This window comes from Melanotaenia boesemani, chromosome 6 (assembly GCF_017639745.1).
Source record: "Melanotaenia boesemani isolate fMelBoe1 chromosome 6, fMelBoe1.pri, whole genome shotgun sequence".
Classification (NCBI taxonomy): Eukaryota; Metazoa; Chordata; class Actinopteri; order Atheriniformes; family Melanotaeniidae; genus Melanotaenia; species Melanotaenia boesemani.
Genome location: NC_055687.1, coordinates 2,146,235 through 2,169,499, shown reverse-complemented (window position 1 = coordinate 2,169,499; position 23,265 = coordinate 2,146,235). Strand labels below are relative to the sequence as shown.

At 44.9% G+C, this 23,265-nt stretch overlaps 1 protein-coding gene across 1 annotated transcript in view; it reads left to right on the top strand.

The window, feature by feature from the left end:
• Window positions 1-23,265, top strand: part of cpne4a (copine IVa) — a 109,769-nt gene that overhangs the window by 4,259 nt on the left and 82,245 nt on the right. Inside the window, exon 3 of the mRNA XM_041987558.1 lies at window positions 19,432-19,623. Within this exon, the coding sequence (XP_041843492.1) occupies window positions 19,453-19,623 (171 nt within the window). The 5' untranslated portion in view covers window positions 19,432-19,452. The remainder of the gene's footprint in view (window positions 1-19,431; window positions 19,624-23,265) is intronic.

Genomic DNA, 23,265 nt, shown 5'->3' with positions numbered 1-23,265 from the left:
AGATGTGAACAGGATCCAGAACCAGCTTCTTCCGTCTTCTCTGGACCAAAGCTCTTTTAAAATGGTCTGAGGCAAAGTGGAAACCTGGATGAAGATGTGAACTAGTTTGTGGAAAGCATGGACGGCGTGTCCTGCAGACTAAAGAGGAGAGGGAGCATCCAGCTTGTTATCAGTGGACAGGTGAAAAGCTGCATCTCTGATGGGATGGGGCTGCATTAGTGCCTATGGCGTGGGCAGCTTCCACATCTGTGAAGCTCCATCAATGCTGAAAAGTACATGGAGGTTTTAGAGCAACATCTGCTCCATCCAGACAACGTCTCTTTCAGGGAAGACCTTGCAGATTTCAGCAAGACGATGCTGAACCACATCCTGCATCCATCACAGCAGCATGGCTTCACAGGAGAAGAGTCCGGCTGCTGAACTGGCCTGCCTGCAGTCCAGACCTTTCACCAGTACACAACATCTGGAGCATCATGGAAGCAGAAACCCAGCAACCAAGGTCCAGGACTGTAGAGCAGCTAGAATCCTGCATCAGACCAGAATGGGACAACATTCCTCTCCTAGAACTCCAGCAACTGGTCTCCTCACTTCCCAGACGTTTCCAGACATGTTAGAAGAAGAGATGCTACACCATGCTGAACACCACCCTGGAACTACTTTTTACACCATGCTGAACACCACCCTGGAACTACTTTTTACACCATGCTGAACACCACCCTGGAACTACTTTTTACACCATGCTGAACACCACCCTGGAACTACTTTTTAAACCATGCCGAACATCACCCTGGAACTACTTTTTACACCGTGCCGAACACCACCCTGGAACTACTTTTTACACCGTGCCGAACATCACCCTGGAACTACTTTTTACACCGTGCCGAACATCACCCTGGAACTACTTTTTACACCGTGCCGAACATCACCCTGGAACTACTTTTTACACCGTGCTGAACATCACCCTGGAACTACTTTTTACACCGTGCTGAACATCACCCTGGAACTACTTTTTACACCATGCTGAACATCACCCTGGAACTACTTTTTACACCATGCTGAACATCACCCTGGAACTACTTTTTACACCATGCTGAACATCACCCTGGAACTACTTTTTACACCATGCTGAACATCACCCTGGAACTACATTTTACACCGTGCTGAACATCACCCTGGAACTACTTTTTACACCGTGCTGAACACCACCCTGGAACTACTTTTTACACCGTGCTGAACATCACCCTGGAACTACTTTTTACACCATGCTGAACGTCACCCTGGAACTACTTTTTACACCATGCTGAACATCACCCTGGAACTACTTTTTACACCATGCTGAACATCACCCTGGAACTACTTTTTACACCGTGCTGAACATCACCCTGGAACTACTTTTTACACCGTGCTGAACATCACCCTGGAACTACTTTTTACACCGTGCTGAACATCACCCTGGAACTACTTTTTACACCGTGCTGAACATCACCCTGGAACTACTTTTTACACCGTGCTGAACACCACCCTGGAACTACTTTTTACACCATGCTGAACATCACCCTGGAACTACTTTTTACACCGTGCTGAACATCACCCTGGAACTACTTTTTATACCGTGCTGAACACCACCCTGGAACTACTTTTTACACCGTGCTGAACATCACCCTGGAACTACTTTTTATACCGTGCTGAACATCACCCTGGAACTACTTTTTATACCGTGCTGAACACCACCCTGGAACTACTTTTTACAGAAGTGTTGCTCCATCAGATTCACTATCAGCTCATATTTTCATCACATGGTAAAATGTCTCAGTTTCCTCATCTGAGATGTTTTTTATCTTCTACTGGGAATAAAATACGACTTGATTTGATCCAGGACCCCTGAATAGACCTTACCAGGGTGGCTAACAAATGTGTAGGTGGAGCACACCCTCAGGTCCCGTTTCTTTAAAAGGACATTACCCCAGTCTGTGAGTCCAGAGGTGCTGTCCCTGATGTCCATGCAATGCCCGAGAGGCCTGTCAGCCAGCCCACAGCATCCAGAGGCTTGAGGCGGTGCAGGTGGATTTAGTCCACCCCGAGCCCCGGGCACCGATTTCCAGTTGTGACATAGTCATAAGACATAAGTCAGAAAAGGGAAAGAAATAGTAGAAATACAAAAAATAAAAAATAAAAGACACGTTCATATATGCACAAAAATGTTTATCCAATTACTTGTGAACTTTCTGTCTGTTCTGAAGACAAAATCAGAATCAGAAATATTTTATTAATCCAGAGGAAAAGTGTTGCACTGCAGACAGAAAATAGAGAAGTTCAACGAAGTTCAAAAAGAGTTCAACGAAATTAGAACAAGGTGCTTAAATTTAATTAAAAAAAAAAAGGAAAATGTAATCAAACATAAGAAAATAAGAAAAATAAAATTGAATATAAAATATAAATAATACAACAAAGACATTAACGAATAGTTAAATATTTACAGTATTTACAAAAGGCTACGGCTTGGACTTCTGGTTCAGAGCGGAGGTACTGGTGTCCACGGGAAGGGAGGATTCCCCGTGGACGCCAGCTGGATCGAGTCTGTTGCTGAACATGCTGAGGTTTTCCAGCTTGTCGTAGAGAGGGCTGTCCAGTCTAGTTCTTAGCTTGGACAGCATCCTCTCTGACACCACAGTCCAGCACGTCCACAACCAGTTCTTTTGTTTTGTTTCTTACCTGATTTACCAAACCAGGTTTGGATCAGACTTCAGGTTTTCTGGTAGTTTGTTCCAGATATCAGGAGCAGAAAAACTAAATGTTTTGTTTGAACTCAAGGGAAGAAAAGCAAACTGGACCCAAATGGTCTTAGGATTCTTGGTGGCTCATTTGGTGTCAGCAGATTAGGTGTATATTCTGGACCAGGACCATTCAGAGCTTTGTAGACCAGCAGAGAGATTTTAAAAATGTTGTCTCGGTGAATTTTTACAGACCTGTAAAACTACAGGTTACTTCAGGTAACTAACATTACCGTAGTCAAGACTACTAAAGTTTACTAAAGTTTTTCTACATCATGCTGAGCCATCAGTCCCTTTATTTTAGATTTCTTCAGGTGGTAAAGGACTGATTTGGTTCTTGCTTTAAAATTGATGTTAAAGTTAAGTTCAGCGTCCAAAATGACACCAAGATTTGTAGATTGATCCGTTTTTTTTAAGGACTAAAGGGTTCCTCCGTTCAAAGTTAAAACTTCCACCAACACTCATACCTCTGAATATCTTAAAGTAACTAAAGGAGTTCCTCAAGGGTCACTTGTCAGGCCACTTCTTTTCATTTATCTAATGTTAATTTAAATTTTTACATTTATATTTTTAATTTATACAGAACCTAATCCCAATTCACAGACTTTGGATTGGCTTTTGAAACTTGTGATGAATGCAGATAAAAACAAAGTTGGATGTTTTAAAATGCTAATGCAAAACCACAGAATCTTCCCCCAGTTATCACTTCTCACAGATTAGCTGCGAATCCAAAATGACACCAAGATTTCTGGACTGATTCGCTGGTTTTAACATTGCTGACTGAAGCTGGACACTAATCTTAAGTTCCAAAGATAATAATTTCAGATTTATATTTATTTAGCTAATGAAAATGAAGAAACTTTCAGGTCCTGATTTGACTAAGACACAAATTGAAGCTTAGTCTGGGACCAGAGTCCCCTGGTGGGACAGCAATGTAGAGCTGAGTGTCATCAGCATAATTATGATCAGATATTTGTTTTTTTTTCCAGAATCTGAGCTAGTGAGAGCATGTAGATGCTGAACTATAGGGGGCCCAACATGGGCCATTGGGAAAGTCTTCATCAGTATAGCATATCTGCACAATTCCTCCCTCAAATGCTGCATAAATTGACTAGATAATACATATTTGCACACTGTGACATCATTTGTGAAGTTGTAGCTTATACAGTCTGCAAAGTATTTTCCAATTAACCAAATATTTGATCAAGAAATGGTAAAATATTTGACATAAAATATGCATAATCTCATCCTTTGCACACATACTGTGATAAAACACTTTGCTGTATCAGAGCACACTCCTCTGTTTTTCTACACTTTATCTGTTTTATTACTGAAGTTAAATGAGCAGTAAACAGATTGTAGAAGATAACATATGCAAACTGAGAACAAACAACCTTTTCTGACATTAGAGGAGTTCACAGATTCCGTGTGCATCAGGCTATTTATACATCAGGTGATTAATTATAGTGAAACGCTCGTCATCTCAGTCACATCAATAATCACACGATGCTCCTCTTTCAGACACACACTGAAAATGCTATCATGGGTCTGATGGAGCAGTCTCCATAGTAACTGCTGCTGAGGCTCATGGGAACTGTAGGACAGAGCAGTGAAGCGTGGAGTTCCTTCAGTTTGTGTTTTTTCTCAGTACAGATGTTTTAGGAATAGTCCATCCTTCTTTGTCTTGTTGTTTTGTTCGTTAATTTCCACTTAACAGTGTCTCAGGAACAGCAGTGTGTAACTCTGTGGGGTGATATGTGATGGTTAGCTTACCCTTTAGGCAAGGCAAGTTTATTTGGACAGCACATTTCATGTAGAAGACAATTAAAAATTCTTCACATAAAACATTAAAAGCATTACAGCAGGAAGCAATAACAATTACATTATTATCTAACTTAAAATAAAAAAATTAAACAGATAAAAGCCAGAACTAAAGTTCCAGTGTGGGGAATTTTAGTTGTTCTGATAAAAGGCGGCAAATAGAAAAGTTTTAACCCTGATGTAAAACTGCTGAGTCAGCAGACCTGCAGGTTTCTGGAAGTTTGTCACATGTCACATGTGAGGAGCATAAAAGCTGAACGCTGCCTCTCCACGTTTAGTTCTGGCTCTGGGAACAGAAAGTAGACCTGACCCTGATGACCTGAGGGATCTGGTTGGTTCTGGGACTGAAGTTCAAGGATCTACTTTCCTGGTCTTAGTGAGGACTGGAGGTCTAAGGATCTACTTTCCTGATCTTGGTGAGGACTGGAGCAGCAGCGTTCTGGACTAACTGCAGCTGTCTGATGGACTTTTTAGGGAGACCTGTGAGGACAGCTTTACAGTAGTCCAGTCTACTAAAGATAAATGCATGGACCAGTTTTTCTAAATCCTGCTGAATCACTAGTCCTTTAATCCTCCAGATGTTCTTTAAGTGATAACAGGCCGACTACTTCTGAGTCCAGGACTACTCTCAGGTCTGAGTCCAGGGCTACTCCCAGGTCTGAGTCCAGGACTACTCCCAGGTTTCTGGCTTGGTTGGTAGTTTTGAACTTTGCTGTTTGAAGCTGAGAACTGACATTTAATCTTTCTTCCTTTGGCTCCAAAACCTATTATTTCAGTTTAGTCTTCATTTAACTGAAGGAAGTTCTGGCCCATCCGATCTTTAATCTGATCCATGCAGGTGATCAGAGTCTGGATCGGACTGTAGTCTCCTGGTGAGATGGTTATGTAGATGTGTGTGTCATCAGCATAACTGTGGTAACATGTGTAGTTGTTTTCCATAATAAGCGAGTGGCAGCATGTAGATGTTGAACAGCAGTGGCCCCAGGATGGAGCCTTGGGGAACTCCACAAGTTATTTTAGTTCCTGCAGATTTATAGTTACCTATAGACACAAAGAAGTGATCTTTAGGTGATCTACAGAATTGTTCCAGGTATCCAGTCCAGGAGGTTTACAATCCAGCCATAAAGTGTAGTGTTCATTCAGAGATTCTATGTGGTAAATCCACAGTGAGCCATGATAATTCCATGTTTTTGTTTTTTGTTTTTTTAAATACCTTGTTCTGTCCAGCATGGTGGCAGCAGAATAATGGTCTGGCTACTGTGTTGTGCCAAACAAATTTGCTTTGCTAAGGGGAGTGACCTACGGTGAACACACAATGGTAGTTCATATAAAAGCAAACATTATTATATATATGTACTTTATTGGTACTTTGCAGACTCTTATCTAAAGTGATGTATGGCTTAGTCAGCGGTACCATGGAAACGGGCTGGTTCTCTAACCAGCGGTGTTTCCTAATCAGTTTTCAGATCAAGGACCATTTCGTTTACACCAGAGACCCCGCAGTGCTTCATCTGGAGGTTCAACAATCATGAATAAACATACAGAACCTACAGCATTAATCATTTTTAACACTTATAGCCCATCTACATCCGCGAAATCGGCTATAAAACTGCTAACATTTACATTGCTAACTCTACTGCAGCCTCCAACAAATGATCAGATCCATAACTGTCATTGAAGAGATAAGAAGCATGCTGCAGTTTATCTTAGAATTATGATCAAATATCTTCATACTTACAACAGTAGAAAACAACCTCCGCCTGCATCGGAACCGCTGAGTCATTACCGCCATTATTCAGCTCTGAAAAACTGGTTGAAAGTCCCTCCCCTTCCGCTACGTCAGCAAGATGACGTCCGTTTAGTGCGTGTAGTGTCCATCGTTTCCCACTAGATGTTTGGCCGAGTTTAGGGCAGCATCCGGGTACTTTCAGTGCTTTTTACTGAGATTTCTGTGTCAGCGCACTAAGCACTTAAATGTAGTGTTCGAAGTATAGAAGTGTGCGGTTTGGGACCCTGAGTCAGCATACAGAGGATGAGGAAGGAGGAGGATCAGAGATGAATGTGATCTTGCAGATGTGGCCACGCCTCCACGGAGGCTAGAGACAGACTAGGGCGGCCCAGAGACCCGGACCATCAGCAGCATCCTGGAGCACCAACCCAAGCCCCCCCCACCACGAGATCCACCCCGGAACCACCTAGAGGTTGGTAGAGGAAGGCCCCAGCCAGAGCCCCCTGTGGCCACGGGCCCCAGCAGGCCAACAGCCACCGCCCCTGCCAGGGCGGCCACAATGAAGGACCCAGAGAGCCCAGAGGCAGTTGTATCTGCTGTATCTATTGATACATTAACTTTACATCATTTTAGCCTCATAGTCTGACAGCTGAGGCTGGAAACATCATGTCTGCATGCTGACTGATGTGATGACTGCAAACCTAAATGACCACGCGAGGCCCTGAACATCACAGGAAGTCTGCAGCAGAAGACTGAGCTGTGATTCTGTCAGTCATGAGGTTGTAGGTTAGCAAGGTGCCCAAACTTCTGCACATACCACACCACATTAACCTCTGAAGAAGGCTGGTTGTTGTTTGCTGACAGCGTCATATTTACGCTCCTGTTTGGAAACACCTGAATGTGATTCTGTTAGTTGTTTTTTAGGAGCTGAATTTCTTCATCACGCTAAAGTCATGCTAAAAAAACATGCTCAGGAGTCTGAGACCACAAGTAATGACTCGATGTTACTTCTGATTCATGGAGCTAAGTCCATGGAGGAGGAGAGTTTTTATCTTTCTGCTCATTTATCTAATAATGTAGTGTGTTTGATTTGTGCTAATAACCGATAAGAAGTCAGATTAACCTCCCTCATCCTGGAAAACAACTAAAGTTACGATCTTATGTGAGAAATCTTATGTGAAGCTCGCCTCTTATCTTCTCCTGACCTTATTTATGTATCATTAACTCATTATGATCATGTTAGTAAAGAGTAAATGTAATTAATGATCATTATTGAAACTATTCTGTTGGATTAATCACATTATTTCCTGCGATTAGCCACGATTTTTTGAATGATTCTCACGATTAATCACATAAGTTTAGGTGATTAATTGTGGTCATTTGCATAATTTTCTGCAATTTATCAAATACTTTCCTGTGATTAATAACAATTGTTCACAAGATTCTCTGTTTTTCATTTTATTTTCTGCCATCATTTGTGAGCATTCGCACAATTCTCTGTAATTAATCACAGTTTGCTGCAATTAAATGTGATTTTTCAGATGATTTTGGCATAATTAGCATAATTTTTGTAATTATTTTCATGATTCTTTTTAAAATTAATTTGCTAAATTTTCTGCAATTAATGATTATTTGTAAGTTTCTCTGTGTGTCAAGTTTTGCCTTAACGTTTTACAGCTTCCCCAGTTGAAAGAGATGGATATGTTAATGTAGTACTCATCAGCTGGATTCCACTCAAAGGCCAAACAATTTTATTCTTAAATCTTCCGTTCATTCCCCAAAATTTGTTAAAGACAGTTTACTAGAAATAACCACTCTCATGCATATATTCTTATTACTTTACATGGATTATAACTCTTAAACAAAGAACCACAATAAACACCCGAAATAAATGTGTATATAAAAATATATATATATATATATATATTCAAACTAAAATAAAAAGTGAACATTTAACATAAAACCAAAGCTTTGTGTTATGAATACAGGATGAAGTCAGATAGTCCTAACCCTTTGATCCGTAATAACTTAAATATTGATGCTTTCACAGCATTTCAGGATATTTAGCTCATTACATACCAATTCAGACAGTAATAATAATAATATCCCAACTTTAATCAATATGCATTATATTCAGTAAGCCTCATGGATGTTTTACAGGTTTTAAGTAAAATTTTTTTTTTAATCATTTGCTTAAATCAACCTGTTGTTTGACATGTTTTCACGTCTTCACTGCAGATGCTCCATTACTGAACCTCTTGTGGAGACAGTGAAGCTCAGCGTTTGTTCTCACAGCTCAGACGTTTAACGGGACGGTGTTAGTGTGAGGAAAAATAACGGCTTGTTTCAGACGCTTGTTTGTGGATTAAAAAGGTGACAACGTGGTGCTGATATGTTTGTTTTGTGGCCTGACGTGGACGTTTAGTGAATCACCTTCACAGACTGTAAAGCTGAGAAGCAGAGATATGATAGAAACCAGCTCAGCTTCCCAGAATCCCACGCTGACAGCGGGCAGCGAACGCAGCTGAAGGACATGAATTATTAACTGTGTGGTTGTACTGCAGCTGTACGGCGGGGTTCGTGAGCAGCTCTTTAATCGGCTGCTGGATGTCCAGCCTCAGCTGGAGGGAGACTCACCCGCTGCTGCGCTGAACAGCCCAAACTTCAGCAGGACGCCATGAAACATCCACCTGCTGAGCTGCAGTTCAGTCACATGACCTCACGCTGCTGCTGTCTGCAGGCCAGACGGGACAGAACCTGGTGGATGGACACCATGGTCCAGTTGTTCCAGGAAGACTAAAACATGTTCAAATAAATCCAATTTGTGAGTCAGAACCAGAGTCAGTCCAGTTCTAAGGAGCTCATCCCAGTCTGTCCAGGAATAGTTCTCCAGGATCCTTAAAGGACTTTCCAGAAATAGTTCCGGGTTCTGGGTAGGATCCGTCCCTCCATCAGACCTGTCGAGGTCAGGGTTCTGGGGAGGATCCGTCCCTCCATCAGACCTGTCGAGGTCCGGGTTTTGGGGAGGATCCGTCCCTCCATCAGACCTGTCGAGGTCCGGGTTCTGGGGAGGATCCGTCCCTCCATCAGACCTGTCGAGGTCCGGGTTCTGGGGAGGATCCGTCCCTCCATCAGACCTGTCGAGGTCCGGGTTTTGGGGAGGATCTGTCCCTCCATCAGACCTGTTTCCACTGCTCTTCAGTCCAGTTCTTGGGTCATGTGACCTCAGCCTTTTCTGGCTTCCTAACAGCCACGTTTCCATGGAGACCATTTCAGATGAGGCTTCAGTAGATGGATCAGCTGAAGGTCCAGATGCATCTCTCAGGTCCTGGTTCAGGTCTTTGCTGGTTTTACAGCTGAAACTAAAGAAATGGGAACAAATGATGCGTCTTTGTGACAAAAAGCCTAAAGATGCAGTTTAATTTTTTTAACCTCTCCTGTCCAGCGTCATAGCAGCAGAGCGACGGTCTGGTTTATGGGTAAAAGGCTCCTCTTGATAATCTGATTCATTCATTTATTTATTTACTTTGAATCATGGAATCCATGTAATCTTGCTGGACCCGAGCCATCAGCAGCCACCCTGGAGCACGAACCCAAGCCACCCCATCCTGAAGATGACCCCAGCCCCACCCAGAGGGTGGCAGTGGAGAGCCCCAGCCAGAACCCCCCGTGGTCCTGGTGCACAGGCCCCAGTGGGCCAAGATCAGCAGCTGATCCCATCCAGGGCAGCCAGAGCGAGGGGTCCAGGCCCCCCAGGAGCCCAGAGGCAGCCCCCCCACCCCCCCAAAGGTAGAGGAACCCGCCATGCCCCCCCAGATAACCACCCAGCGTGGGCCAGCACACACCATGATGTTCCAGCCGCACACCCCAGGAACCAAGGAGCCATCGACCCCCCTCCCCCGCCCTCCTAAAAATCCAGTTGAAAGCGGTTCTTTGCCGAGTCGTCTGTTATGTGTCGACACAACTCTCGTTCATCTGGCGAGTTAGGAGCCGTTCACGCTGAAGGACTCAGTCTGAGTTCAGTGGCTTAACGAACTGCTGATGAAGAACTGAGGACTGGATCATTTACTCTTCATGATGTCTGGATAACAGAAGGGAACAAATCCAGAGTTCTAGCTCCGATGGAAACGGAACATCTGGACTGACGGGGAAGGTGACAGCAGAGAGGAGGGGTCTGGAGAACGTGATGATAAAGATGAGTTGAGTGGTGAAGGTTAACGGTCGGTGAGTGAAGTACGCTTCATGAAACAGACGGAACAGGAAACAGTCTCCCATCCAGAGAAGAACTTCATTACATCAGCTCCTGCATGACTCCCCGTGAATTAACCCACACTTGTTATCATGTCTTTAACTTACCTGGATGTGAGTTAATGACCTGAGTTCGGTCACATGAACTAACAGGTTGCTGCTTATTAAATCTGAGCTGCAGGATGTGGGAAGCACATCTGAATCTAATGAGACGAAGGCGTTCCCTGCAGGCTGCAGCGAGTTAATCGTATGTCAGCGTAGTTGATCTTCATGATAAAATAGTGAATCTTTAACTGCAGTTTTATGCCAGCTGAGCTTCTTTGTTTCCTGAAGGCTCATCAATAACCAAACCTCTTCTTCTTGGACCTGTTTCAATGATGGAAAATGTGTAAGAATGCAGCAGAAAACCAGCTGCAACCTGGTTGTTTGTGTGCATTTAACTCACAAACAGAAAGTAGCTTCTCTTGTTAATTTGTTTAAAGACACTAGTTTCCTAAAACGAGCAGCTTCCATCTCCTCAGTCATTACTGCTCAGTATAACCCAGCTGAGGCAGGAGTGTGTGGACTCATTTTACAGTTCAGTGTGTTAAACGTTAACAGTAATACATCAGGAACGGTTGTTTATCCGTGAGACGGTGATGATGTTCAACTAACAGGTTCAAGGCTGGATTTCTGACTAAAGTTGATTTATTAAACACTTTCTACAGACAGACACAGAGTCACAAAGGAAAGTAAAATAGATAAGAAGCTTAGTGTTAAAAATGCCAGTAAACGACACAGATGTTCTCTGAGATGCTGGAGTTTATCTCCAAATCTACCCCCGATAAAAACCTCCAACCTTCACCTAAACCTCTAAAAGGAGAAGATCTGAGAGAAGCTTGAAGGGTTTCTCTTCTGGTTCAGTTCCATGTTTCATTTAACTGATTCACCTGTCTCCTGAAGCTTTTTTCAATCAGGAGAAACACCATTAACGGCTTCATTAACCCTTAAAACTCCTGGTAATAAACCAGCTTTTAATCATCAGACATGACGTGAGGCCAAAGTAATAAAACATAGTAGTGATAGTGATCTTTTTGTAATGAAAATGTGATAAATAAAGGTGTTACATGGTGGATTTAAGTTGCAGGACAGTAGCTCTCGAGGACCGGACTTGGGCACCCAGATACAGAGTCTCTGAATAAAACTACATTTAGTGGCTGGATTGTAAACCTCCTGGACGGGATAGAAATGCTGGAAAACTTCCGTAGATCAGTTAAAGGGTAAAATATCCATCAGTTTACCCCACAGAGCTACACACCACCGCTGCTGGTGGTGGAGGAGAGAGACCTGCTGGAGGTTTAACATCTGATAACTGACGTTCACACATTCAAGCATTAGTCACGTTTCCTTGGATGTTCATGATGTGGAAGTAACAGGAACACCACGTCCATGATATCTGAGCTGGACAGGCTCAGATTTGTCCTGCACTGTGCCTTCGTTTGTTAAAGGAATATCATCGCTGTCGGCTTCTTCATGATGAAGTTCTGTTTTAGTAAAAAGTTTAATTATCAGACCTGAGCAACTCTGTCCACGCGGACTTTTGAAGCACCGGCGGACGTTGTAAATCCAAACAGCGAAAGTCGATGGATCTGCTTCTACTAACGAGGATCAGTCAGTTTTACTGAAACTACGGAAACATGGAAAACAGAGAAAACAAACCAGGTTCAGGTACAAACCAAATGGACCAACCACTGTTGTTTCTGTCCAGTCTTATTTCTCAGTAAAAAAGAAAAAACAAAGTCCGCCTGATTGCAGGGATTTTTTTCCTCCAACGTTCCCCCTGAAATCCACGTCTACATTAAACCTCTCCTGATGGAGGTGCTGCCCGCTGGGCTGCAGGCGTCTGAAGGTGCATAACTGATCATTAATGTTCTGTAATATTTGACCCATCGGGAGCAGATAGAAATTAAACAGACGAGGGCCAAGAACCGGCCCATGGGGGACCCCACAAGTCAAAGCCACTGGGAGCCAGTTATAACTAATTACCTCTGACCTTCTAAACAGGACCAGAACCAGGATCGGTCCAGAGAGTCCTTTTAAGGTGTCACCGATCCCAAACAGTTTTCTAGCTGCTACCAAACAAAACTGCAGATTTTAAGCTTCACACAGAGTTGTTTGTCCATTCAGAGGCGCCATACTAAAAATGGCTGCAGCTGTCATGTATGTGGACCCACGGAGAGAAGAGAGGAATGCTTCAAAACACAACAGGTATTTAAATAAAGCGATTAGATACCAATAGAAACAGGTTTATTGATACATTTTCCTGTCATGGATCTCTGATGTTTCACGCTGCAGCTTTAAGAGAGAAGAACATCAACATGCAGAGCGCTGGCGGGATGGCTGGAGATGATGGAGCTCAACCACTGAGACTACTGTCGCTGTTTGCTTCAGTTTCCAGTCGGTGTTTAACTTATGCTGAACATGGTTGTTTGTTTTCCGCCAGCCAGCTGAAAACATAGAAACCACACGACCCACTGAGTTTCAGAACTTTAGACGTTGTGTTGGTCAGCAGGGAGGGTTCCTGTTTGTGGAAGCTTTCATGTGGGAACATTTCTGGGATGGTTCAGGAGGTTTAGGAGATGTTTCAGCATCGGATGCACTGATCTCTGCATCCGACACGGGAGGATAAATCCAGATTTACCTGCTTGTCCGTTGAACGCTGAAGGTCTGAGTCTGTGTCCAGAAACCTCTCCAACGGTCAGTTTTCCTGTTTGAATCATCCAAAAGAAGGTTTAGAGTCTGTTTGTAAGATTTTGAGTTTTCAGTCTGTTTTCATTCACATCAAAGTAAAACTGATGCTGTAACTGAACATAAATTAAATCAGAAATCCCTTCAGATCAGGTGTTTTGTCTTTAAACCTGTAAAAGATTCATTATTTTGCTGAACGTTGTCTGTGACACGATGATGAAACCCTCATGAAGCAGCCTGCACACCTTACAGCTCTCATCATTTCTATCAGCAGATCACACTTTGCATCCTACAGTTTACCATTTAACTCTGGATAATTCGACTCTCCAGCTTTAAACTGTTTATTGCAAACAATAATTCATGATGTGTTGCAGACATCTGAAACAACTGTTTCATGAGCTTCTTTTAAATTATTCATACTTATCCTTTATTGCACTTCAGAGCTGCAAATTGTTATAGGAGCAGCTGAGATGGAGCATTTTATTGCTGATAATGATGGAAGCGTCCACGGCAGTCTGAGCATCAGAGATGTTCAGAAGATCTCCAGAGAAGCAGTGGCCAGTTTAAAAACAAGGTTTCTCAAAGAAAGACTGAAGGATTTCCACGTTTCTCTCTACAGTCAGGAGGAATTTCATCTGTTTAATCCAGAATCATCTTCCTCCTCCTCATCATCATCTGATAGAACCACATGAACCAGGATTACTGTGGAAACCTTCATCAGCTCTACAGTCCAGAGTTACTTTCACAGATGTCCCCTCAGACCACCGAGCAGAAAAGAAGCTTCGTGTTAAGCTGGTCCAGACTTCCAGAGGTGGTGTCGTCTTCTCTGGACTGGGATGCAACTGGGATGGACCATCACACACTGGAAACCTGGACTGTGGTCAGATTAATCAGTATTCCTTTGTTGGTGGAAATGGTCGTATCAGTGTTCTGATGGTGTGGGGTCAGATCAGGGTTCTGATGATATGGGGTTGGATCAGGGTTCTGATGGTGTGGGTTTGGATCAGTGTTCTGATGGTGTGGGGTCGGATCAGGGTTCTGGGATGGTGTGGGGTCGGATCAGGGTTCTGGGATGGTGTGGGGTCGGATCAGGGTTCTGATGGTATGGGGTTGGATCAGGGTTTTGATGGTGTGGGTTTGGATCAGTGTTCTGATGGTGTAGGGTAGGATCAGGGTTCTGATGGTGTGGGGTTGGATCAGGGTTCTGATGTTGTGGGGTTGGATCAGGGTTCTGGGATGGTTCAGGGTCAGATCAGGGTTTTGATGGTATGCGGTTGGATCAGGGTTCTGATGGTGTGGGGTTGGATCAGGCTTCTGATGGTGTGGGGTCGGATCAGGGTTCTGGGATGGTGTGGGGTCGGATCAGGGTTCTGATGATATGGGTTTGGATCAGGGTTCTGATGGTGTGGGTTTGGATCAGGGTTCTGATGTTGTGGGTTTGGATCAGGGTTCTGATATTGTGGGGTTGGATCAGGGTTCTGGGATGGTGTTGGGTCGGATCAGGGTTCTGGGATGGTGTGGGGTTGGATCAGGGTTCTGATGGTATGGGGTTGGATCAGGGTTTTGATGGTGTGGGTTTGGATCAGGGTTCTGATGGTGTAGGGTTGGATCAGGGCTCTGATGGTGTAGGGTAGGATCAGGGCTCTGATGGTGTGGGGTCGGATCAGGGTTCTGATGATATGGGGTCGGATCAGGGTTCTGATGATATGGGGTTGGATCAGGGTTCTGATGGTGTGGGGTTGGATCAGCGTTCTGGGATGGTTCAGGCTCAGATCAGGGTTCTGATGGTATGGGGTTGGATCAGGGTTCTGATGGTGTGGGGTTGGATCAGGGTTCTGATGGTGTGGGGTCGGATCAGGGTTCTGGGATGGTGTGGTGTCGGATCAGGGTTCTGATGTTGTGGGGTTGGATCAGGGTTCTGATGGTGTGGGTTTGGATCAGGGTTCTGATGATATGGGGTTGGATCAGGGTTCTGATGGTGTGGGTTTGGATCAGGGTTCTGATGGTGTGGGGTTGGATCACGGTTCTGATGGTGTGGCGTCGGATCAGGGTTCTGATGTTGTGGGGTTGGATCAGGGTTCTGATGGTGTGGGTTTGGATCAGTGTTCTGATGGTGTGGGGTCGGATCAGCGTTCTGGGATGGTGTGGGGTCGGATCAGGGTTCTGATGATATGGGGTTGGATCAGGGTTCTGATGGTGTGGGTTTGGATCAGTGTTCTGATGGTCTGGGGTCGGATCAGGGTTCTGGGATGGTGTGGGGTCGGATCCGGGTTCTGATGATATGGGTTTGGATCAGTGTTCTGATGGTGTGGGGTCAGATCAGGGTTCTGATGGTGTGGGGTTGGATCAGGGTTCTGATGTTGTGGGGTTGGATCAGGGTTCTGGGATGGTTCAGGGTCAGATCAGGGTTTTGATGGTATGGGGTTGGATCAGGGTTCTGATGGTGTGGGGTTGGATCAGGGTTCTGATGGTGTGGGGTCGGATCAGGGTTCTGGGATGGTGTGGGGTCGGATCAGGGTTCTGATGATATGGGTTTGGATCAGGGTTCTGATGTTGTGGGTTTGGATCAGGGTTCTGATGTTGTGGGTTCGGACCAGGGTTCTGATATTGTGGGGTTGGATCAGGGTTCTGGGATGGTGTGGGGTCGGATCAGGGTTCTGGGATGGTGTGGGGTCGGATCAGGGTTCTGATGGTATGGGGTTGGATCAGGGTTGTGATGGTGTGGGTTTGGATCAGGGTTCTGATGCTGTAGGGTTGGATCAGGGCTCTGATGGTGTAGGGTAGGATCAGGGCTCTGATGGTGTGGGGTCGGATCAGGGTTCTGATGATATGGGGTCGGATCAGGGTTCTGATGATATGGGGTTGGATCAGGGTTCTGATGGTGTGGGGTTGGATCAGCGTTCTGGGATGGTTCAGGCTCAGATCAGGGTTTTGATGGTATGGGGTTGGATCAGGGTTCTGATGGTGTGGGGTCGGATCCGGGTTCTGATGGTATGGGGTTGGATCAGGGTTCTGATGGTGTGGGGTTGGATCAGGGTTCTGATGGTGTGGGGTCGGATCAGGGTTCTGGGATGGTGTGGGGTCGGATCAGGGTTCTGATGATATGGGTTTGGATCAGGGTTCTGATGTTGTGGGTTTGGATCAGGGTTCTGATGTTGTGGGTTCGGACCAGGGTTCTGATATTGTGGGGTTGGATCAGGGTTCTGGGATGGTGTGGGGTCGGATCAGGGTTCTGGGATGGTGTGGGGTCGGATCAGGGTTCTGATGGTATGGGGTTGGATCAGGGTTGTGATGGTGTGGGTTTGGATCAGGGTTCTGATGCTGTAGGGTTGGATCAGGGCTCTGATGGTGTAGGGTAGGATCAGGGCTCTGATGGTGTGGGGTCGGATCAGGGTTCTGATGATATGGGGTCGGATCAGGGTTCTGATGATATGGGGTTGGATCAGGGTTCTGATGGTGTGGGGTTGGATCAGCGTTCTGGGATGGTTCAGGCTCAGATCAGGGTTTTGATGGTATGGGGTTGGATCAGGGTTCTGATGGTGTGGGGTTGGATCAGGCTTCTGATGTTTTGGGGTTGGATCAGGGTTCTGATGGTGTGGGTTTGGATCAGGGTTCTGATGATATGGGGTTGGATCAGGGTTCTGATGGTGTGGGTTTGGATCAGTGTTCTGATGGTCTGGGGTCGGATCAGGGTTCTGGGATGGTGTGGGGTCGGATCCGGGTTCTGATGATATGGGTTTGGATCAGTGTTCTGATGGTGTGGGGTTGGATCAGGGTTCTGATGTTGTGGGGTTGGATCAGGGTTCTGATGTTGTGGGGTTGGATCAGGGTTCTGGGATGGTTCAGGGTCAGATCAGGGTTTTGATGATATGGGTTTGGATCAGGGTTCTGATGTTGTGGGTTTGGTTCAGGGTTCTGATGTTGTGGGTTTGGATCAGGGTTCTGATATTGTGGGGTTGGATCAGGGTTCTGGGATGGTGTGGGGTCGGTTCAGGGTTCTGGGATGGTGTGGGGTCGGATCAGGGTTCTGATGGTATGGGGTTGGATCAGGGTTTTGATGGTGTGGGTTTGGATCAGGGTTCTGATGGTGTAGGGTTGGATCAGGGCTCTGATGGTGTAGGGTAGGATCAGGGCTCTGATGGTGTGGGGTCGGATCAGGGTTCTGATGATATGGGGTTGGATCAGGGTTCTGATGGTGTGGGGTTGGATCAGGGTTCTGGGATGGTTCAGGGTCAGATCAGGGTTTGATTGGTATGGGGTTGGATCAGGGTTCTGATGGTGTGGGGTTGGATCAGGGTTCTGATGGTGTGGGGTCGGATCAGGGTTCTGATTGTGTGGGGTCGGATCAGGGTTCTGGGATGGTGTGGCGTTGGATCAGGGTTCTGATATTGTGGGGTTGAATCAGGGTTCTGATGGTGTGGGGTTGGATCAGGGTTCTGATGGTGTGGGTTTGGATCAGGGTTCTGATGATATGGGGTTGGATCAGGGTTCTGATGGTGTGGGGTTGGATCAGGGTTCTGATGGTGTGGGGTCGGATCAGGGTTCTGATGGTGTGGGGTCGGATCAGGGTTCTGGGTTGGTGTGGCGTCGAATCAGGGTTCTGATGATATGGGGTTGGATCAGGGTTTTGATGGTGTGGGGTCAGATCAGGGTTCTGATGGTGTGGGTTTGGATCAGGGTTCTGATGATATGGGGTTGGATCAGGGTTTTGATGGTGTGGGGTCAGATCAGGGTTCTGATGGTGTGGGTTTGGATCAGGGTTCTGATGATATGGGGTTGGATCAGGGTTCTGATGGTGTGGGTTTGGATCAGTGTTCTGATGGTCTGCGGTCGGATCAGGGTTCTGGGATGGTGTGGGGTCGGATCAGGGTTCTGATGATATGGGCTTGGATCAGGGATTTGATGGTGTGGGGTCGGATCAGGGTTCTGGGATGGTGTGGGGTCGGATCCGGGTTCTGATGATATGGGCTTGGATCAGGGATTTGTTGGTGTGGGGTCGGATCAGGGTTCTGATGATATGGGGTCGGATCAGGGTTCTGATGATATGGGGCCGGATCAGGGTTCTGGGATGGTGTGGGGTCGGATCAGGGTTCTGGGATGGTGTGGGGTCGGATCAGGGTTCTGATGATATGGGGTTGGATCAGGGATTTGATGGTGTGGGGTCGGATCAGGGTTCTGATGATATGGGGTTGGATCAGGGATTTGATGGTGTGGGGTCGGATCAGGGTTCTGGGATGGTGTGGGGTCGGATCAGGGTTCTGATGATATGGGGTTGGATCAGGGATTTGATGGTGTGGGGTTGGATCAGGGTTCTGATGATATGGGGTTGGATCAGGGTTCTGATGGTGTGGGGTCGGATCAGGGTTCTGATGATATGGGGTTGGATCAATGGCAGATGGTGTGGGGTCGGATCAGGGTTCTGATGATATGGGGTTGGATTATAATATGTAAATGAGTTACGATAAACTGACTCTGAGTTTAAGTTTTTCTACGCTGTTAAAAGCAGGATGAGGATCAAAATCTGACAGCAGAGAAGTGAATAAACACATCAGACCTGCACATCCAGGAAATGAGTTTTCACCGAACTTCTGTTTTTGACATTTTTAAGACGAATAATCTAAATAAAAATGTGTCTGTTCTGTTTTAGTCAACTAAATCTTTATTAGACTTTATTAGTCAAAGATAATCCACCATTTTTTTAATGACCAGTTTAGTGGACTTTATCGGTTTATACTGTCCACTACACGCAAACTTAGAGGATGTTTTGGTTCTTTCTGAATAGAAAGAACCAAAACATGTCAGAAACAGTGAAGCAGAACAAGAGTGACGTATACCGTTTAGAAACTGCTAAGTATGTGCAGATCTTCACCTTTCTACAGAACATCTGGACTTCTGCAGGTTCTGTCAGATGCTTTGAAACCACTATAGCTGGAACAAATATCTCAGTTTCGTATCACGTCAGAAACAATCCAGTAATAATCACATAAAAAATCAACGGTTTTGTCTTTTTTTTCTATTGAACAACTTCTAACTAGACTGCTGTAATCCAACCAGAAAAACTGCTTATTCTGGGCTAACTTTGCTCTTCTCCGTTGCACCTGACAGCAGTAACAGTAATCCATCTTTTACCTGCAGACTTCCCGTCCTGCCTCCAGCATGAGTGACATCTACGAGTCGGCGGCCAACTCTCTGGGCTTGTTCAGCAGTCCCTGTCTCACCAAAGTGGAGCTGAGACTCACCTGCAAAGGGATCTCAGACCGAGACGCCCTGTCCAAACCCGACCCCTGCATCATCCTCAAAATGCAGTCCCACGGACAGTGGATGGAGGTGGGTCGTCATGGCAACAGCTGCTCTGACCTTTCAGCGGTTGGTTTGTTATGGTTTTAATTAGCTGTCTGCCGTTGGTGTGATGGCTTCCTCAGCTCAGTGAAGTGTTTCTCAGGCTCGGTCTGGAGTCTTCCATCACGTTGGGGCTTTTATGAGATGATTTAATGGTTTCTGGATTTTAAACCTTTTTTCTTATCTACCTTTTCTGCTTGTGTTGAATCAGAGAGATTTGGGGGTTTTAAGGTTAAGTGTGTAATTTGTGTAGAGTTGAGACAGACTGACCCAGTATCGGGTTCAGATGTTGAGGTGATTCACCGGTCAGATTTTGGACTGAATTCCCAGAGGGATCTTTCATGGTCCCGTGTTTGCAAACCAAACACCTGCTAAACTTGTGGAGCATTTTAAATGTTAGCCATGCTTTTGCTGTGGAGCATTTTGAACATTTGCAGCTAGCACAGTCTTGTTTGTAGCATCTTCAAACTAAACTAAAAGTTGTTGCTAATCGGCTCCATGAAAACGCTCTTGAACAGCAGCTTCTATGATCAGAAGTCCTCTTTAGCAGAAACGAGCCCTCTGAGGAGATTCTGCAGACCACAACCTGTCTGCTACGCTGTCAGAATATCTAACGCTCCCAGATTAATTATACTTTCTGCTTTCCTTTCAACACTTTCTCTTGGACCTTAATTATGTCATCTCCTCTTCAGTTGTTGCTGCAACGATGCAGTGTGGATGAAATCATTTTACTCAGTGAGAAGATTTATTAGAAATCTTTTACATAAGGACAGTCATTATACAGAGTTACAGGACATCAGAATGAAACTCTGTACAGAGGATGTGTCTAACTTTTATCTTCCAGAAGTTCCAGATGGGAGGAGGGAGAGAATCAAAACTTCTTTGCTTGAACATTTTGGTATATATGGGAGCAGAATTAGTTTCCTTGGTGCAGAAGTCAAATCTGCTTTTCCTGCATCCATAAAGTGGAAGTTGTCTTTGCACATGGCTACCTCTAAACATGCTTCTGAACATCTACTGATCTCAATGAAATAACAATCACATAAGATGAAGAATCAGACATGAACATTGGTGATTTTAGGTTTTTATACTGTAGATATTTAGACTTTTATTTCTCATTCTAGTATACAACAAGTGTATACAGAACGAAATTTTTTTGCATAGGCTAATCACAGTTAAATAAAATGACATAAAATATAATATACAGTTAAGGAATATAGAAGATGTGCAAATACATATGTCCTGACTAGGATATATATACGTATATATGTATAATTTAAAATTGAAAAGAAATATATACAGCTAAACCATATAATACTAAAACAGATATTTATGTCTTCATAGACTTCTTGCACTTTCATTGAAATATTTAATTTGAAAGCCTTATGAGAGCATCACCAATCTATTCAGAGCTATATATATATATATATATATATATTTATATATATATATACATACATATATATATATATATATATATATATATAGACAGTTTTTTACTGCTAAATTCTAAATACCAGTTTTAATTTAGACCACGAAGCAGCTGCATACATCTGATTTACTTTATGTTTCTTCTCATAAATTATTTTGGAAAATATTTAAATTGGATTAATTTTGTTTATCAGTTGCTTTTGATTACAAATGAATGTGTGTCTTACTACAGTCTGACAAATTCTTACACAGTATCATCAGTAATGATGATAAGGTTCATATGAACTGGCTTGGTATTGGAAACCATCGGTATGGGCTGATATCAGTATCGTTTCAGTGGATGGTTCATCTCCAGTTCTGTGTCCAGCAGCATGTGATTCCTCTCAGCTGCTGGATGTATTCAGATCAAGTTCTTTTCAAATGTTCACGTTTCCATCAGTGTTAAGTTTGGGAGAGCAGTGGATCAGACCCAGTAAAGCTCAGCGAACATCATGCTGCAGCAGAACGAGGTGCATCACATGCAGTTAGTACGAGTAAAAGCTGCTCGCTGTTTATTTAGAGAGCTGATGGACAGGCTCAGAGTTAATGAAGCTGATTACTTCTGAGAGACATTCCTCTTCTCCTGTTCCTGCTGAAACCTCCCTCTAGCTCCTGGAGATAAATGGATGAGCGAGTCTGTATCGATTTAGTTTGTGGTTTCTGTTGCGTTAATGTGGCTGCTGCAGTTTTCACCTGCAGACATCCGTCCCGCTGCTCAGCCTTCAGCTTCTCATCAATGAGATTAAACTGTGTCTGTACACGCTGCTGACGTCTGATCAGCGCTGTTTGATTTTCCTGAAATAACTAATCACCTTCCTCTGCTGCTACCGAGGGCCTCGCAGAGCCTGAAGATGGAGTTTCAGTCCAAAAGATGCTGAGAAAACACAGCAGCTGCTGAGTGTGTAATGAGTTATCACGGGAGACCTGGAAATTCAGCCACACACACAATGATGGAGATTTAAAAAGGAATGGTTTCATTGGAACTGGGGAAGTCAGGGAAGGATCCGGATTCAGTCCGACAGAATGGCAGCAGGTTCCTGAAACACTGGGACACAGAATCCTGATAAAGGTTCCAGACATGAAATGATCCACAATACAAAAAGGCAGAAATCAGACGACTTATGAGGGGCAGGCAAAACTCTGAGCAGGGGTCAATATCCAGACAAGGTACTTGACGAGACTAAATCTGGTGTGGGTCAGGAAAGAAAAATCCAAGGATGTGACAGGGTCGATAACAGGCGTTACAACAAGCATCGTGCCACCTGTGAGTAATCAGGGCAGGTGGAGCAGATGAGCTTGATGAGGAGCTGGAGGTTCAGCCAAGCAGCAACCATGACAGTAACAGTGTAGACTGGACCCCATCAAGGAACCGGGCGGGAGGAGGGGTCCTGGAGGCGGGGGCCAAAGGAGACGAAATCACTGGCTTGATTCGGGAGATGTGAAAGGTGGAATGTACTCTGAGAGAACTGGGCAGACTAAGGCAGACAGCCACTGGGTTAATCACTCGCATGATGGGAAAAGGGGCGATAACATGAAGGGTTCTCCACATGAAGAGGGGGATCCCTGGTCGACAACCACACCCTTTATCCAACCTGGTAATCGGGAGCAGGGGTCCGACGTCTGTTTGCGGTTCTGGAATAGACGGCAGAAGTGGTTAACAGAGCCCAGTGGGCCCGCCTCCATACCTGTTGGCATCGATGTGCGGCAGCATGGGCAGAGGGAACCCCAGCGATCCTCTCCTGGACTTGAAACACCAGAGGTTGAAATCTATATAGAGTGTAGCACGAGGACAGCCTGGTAACACTGGAAGGAAGGGAGTTGAGAGCATACTCTACCCATGGAAGGTTCTGAGACCATGTAGAAGGGTCTTGTTCACACTGTATACAGAGTTTGGTCTCCACTTCCTGGCTGATCCTCTATGTCTGTCCGTCCGTCTGAGGATGGAATCCAGAGGAAAGGGACAACTGGACTCCTAGCAGGGTACAAAATCCCTTCCAGAATTTGAAGATGAACTGGGGACCCCAATCAGGGATGATGTTGACAGGGATGCCATGGAGATGGAAGATTCATACTGCAGATAAATAACTTTCCCCCCTCATGTCACCTACATCAGATTTTTTCCTCTCTGTGCAGCAGAAATCCGATCAGGTCCAGTCCGCT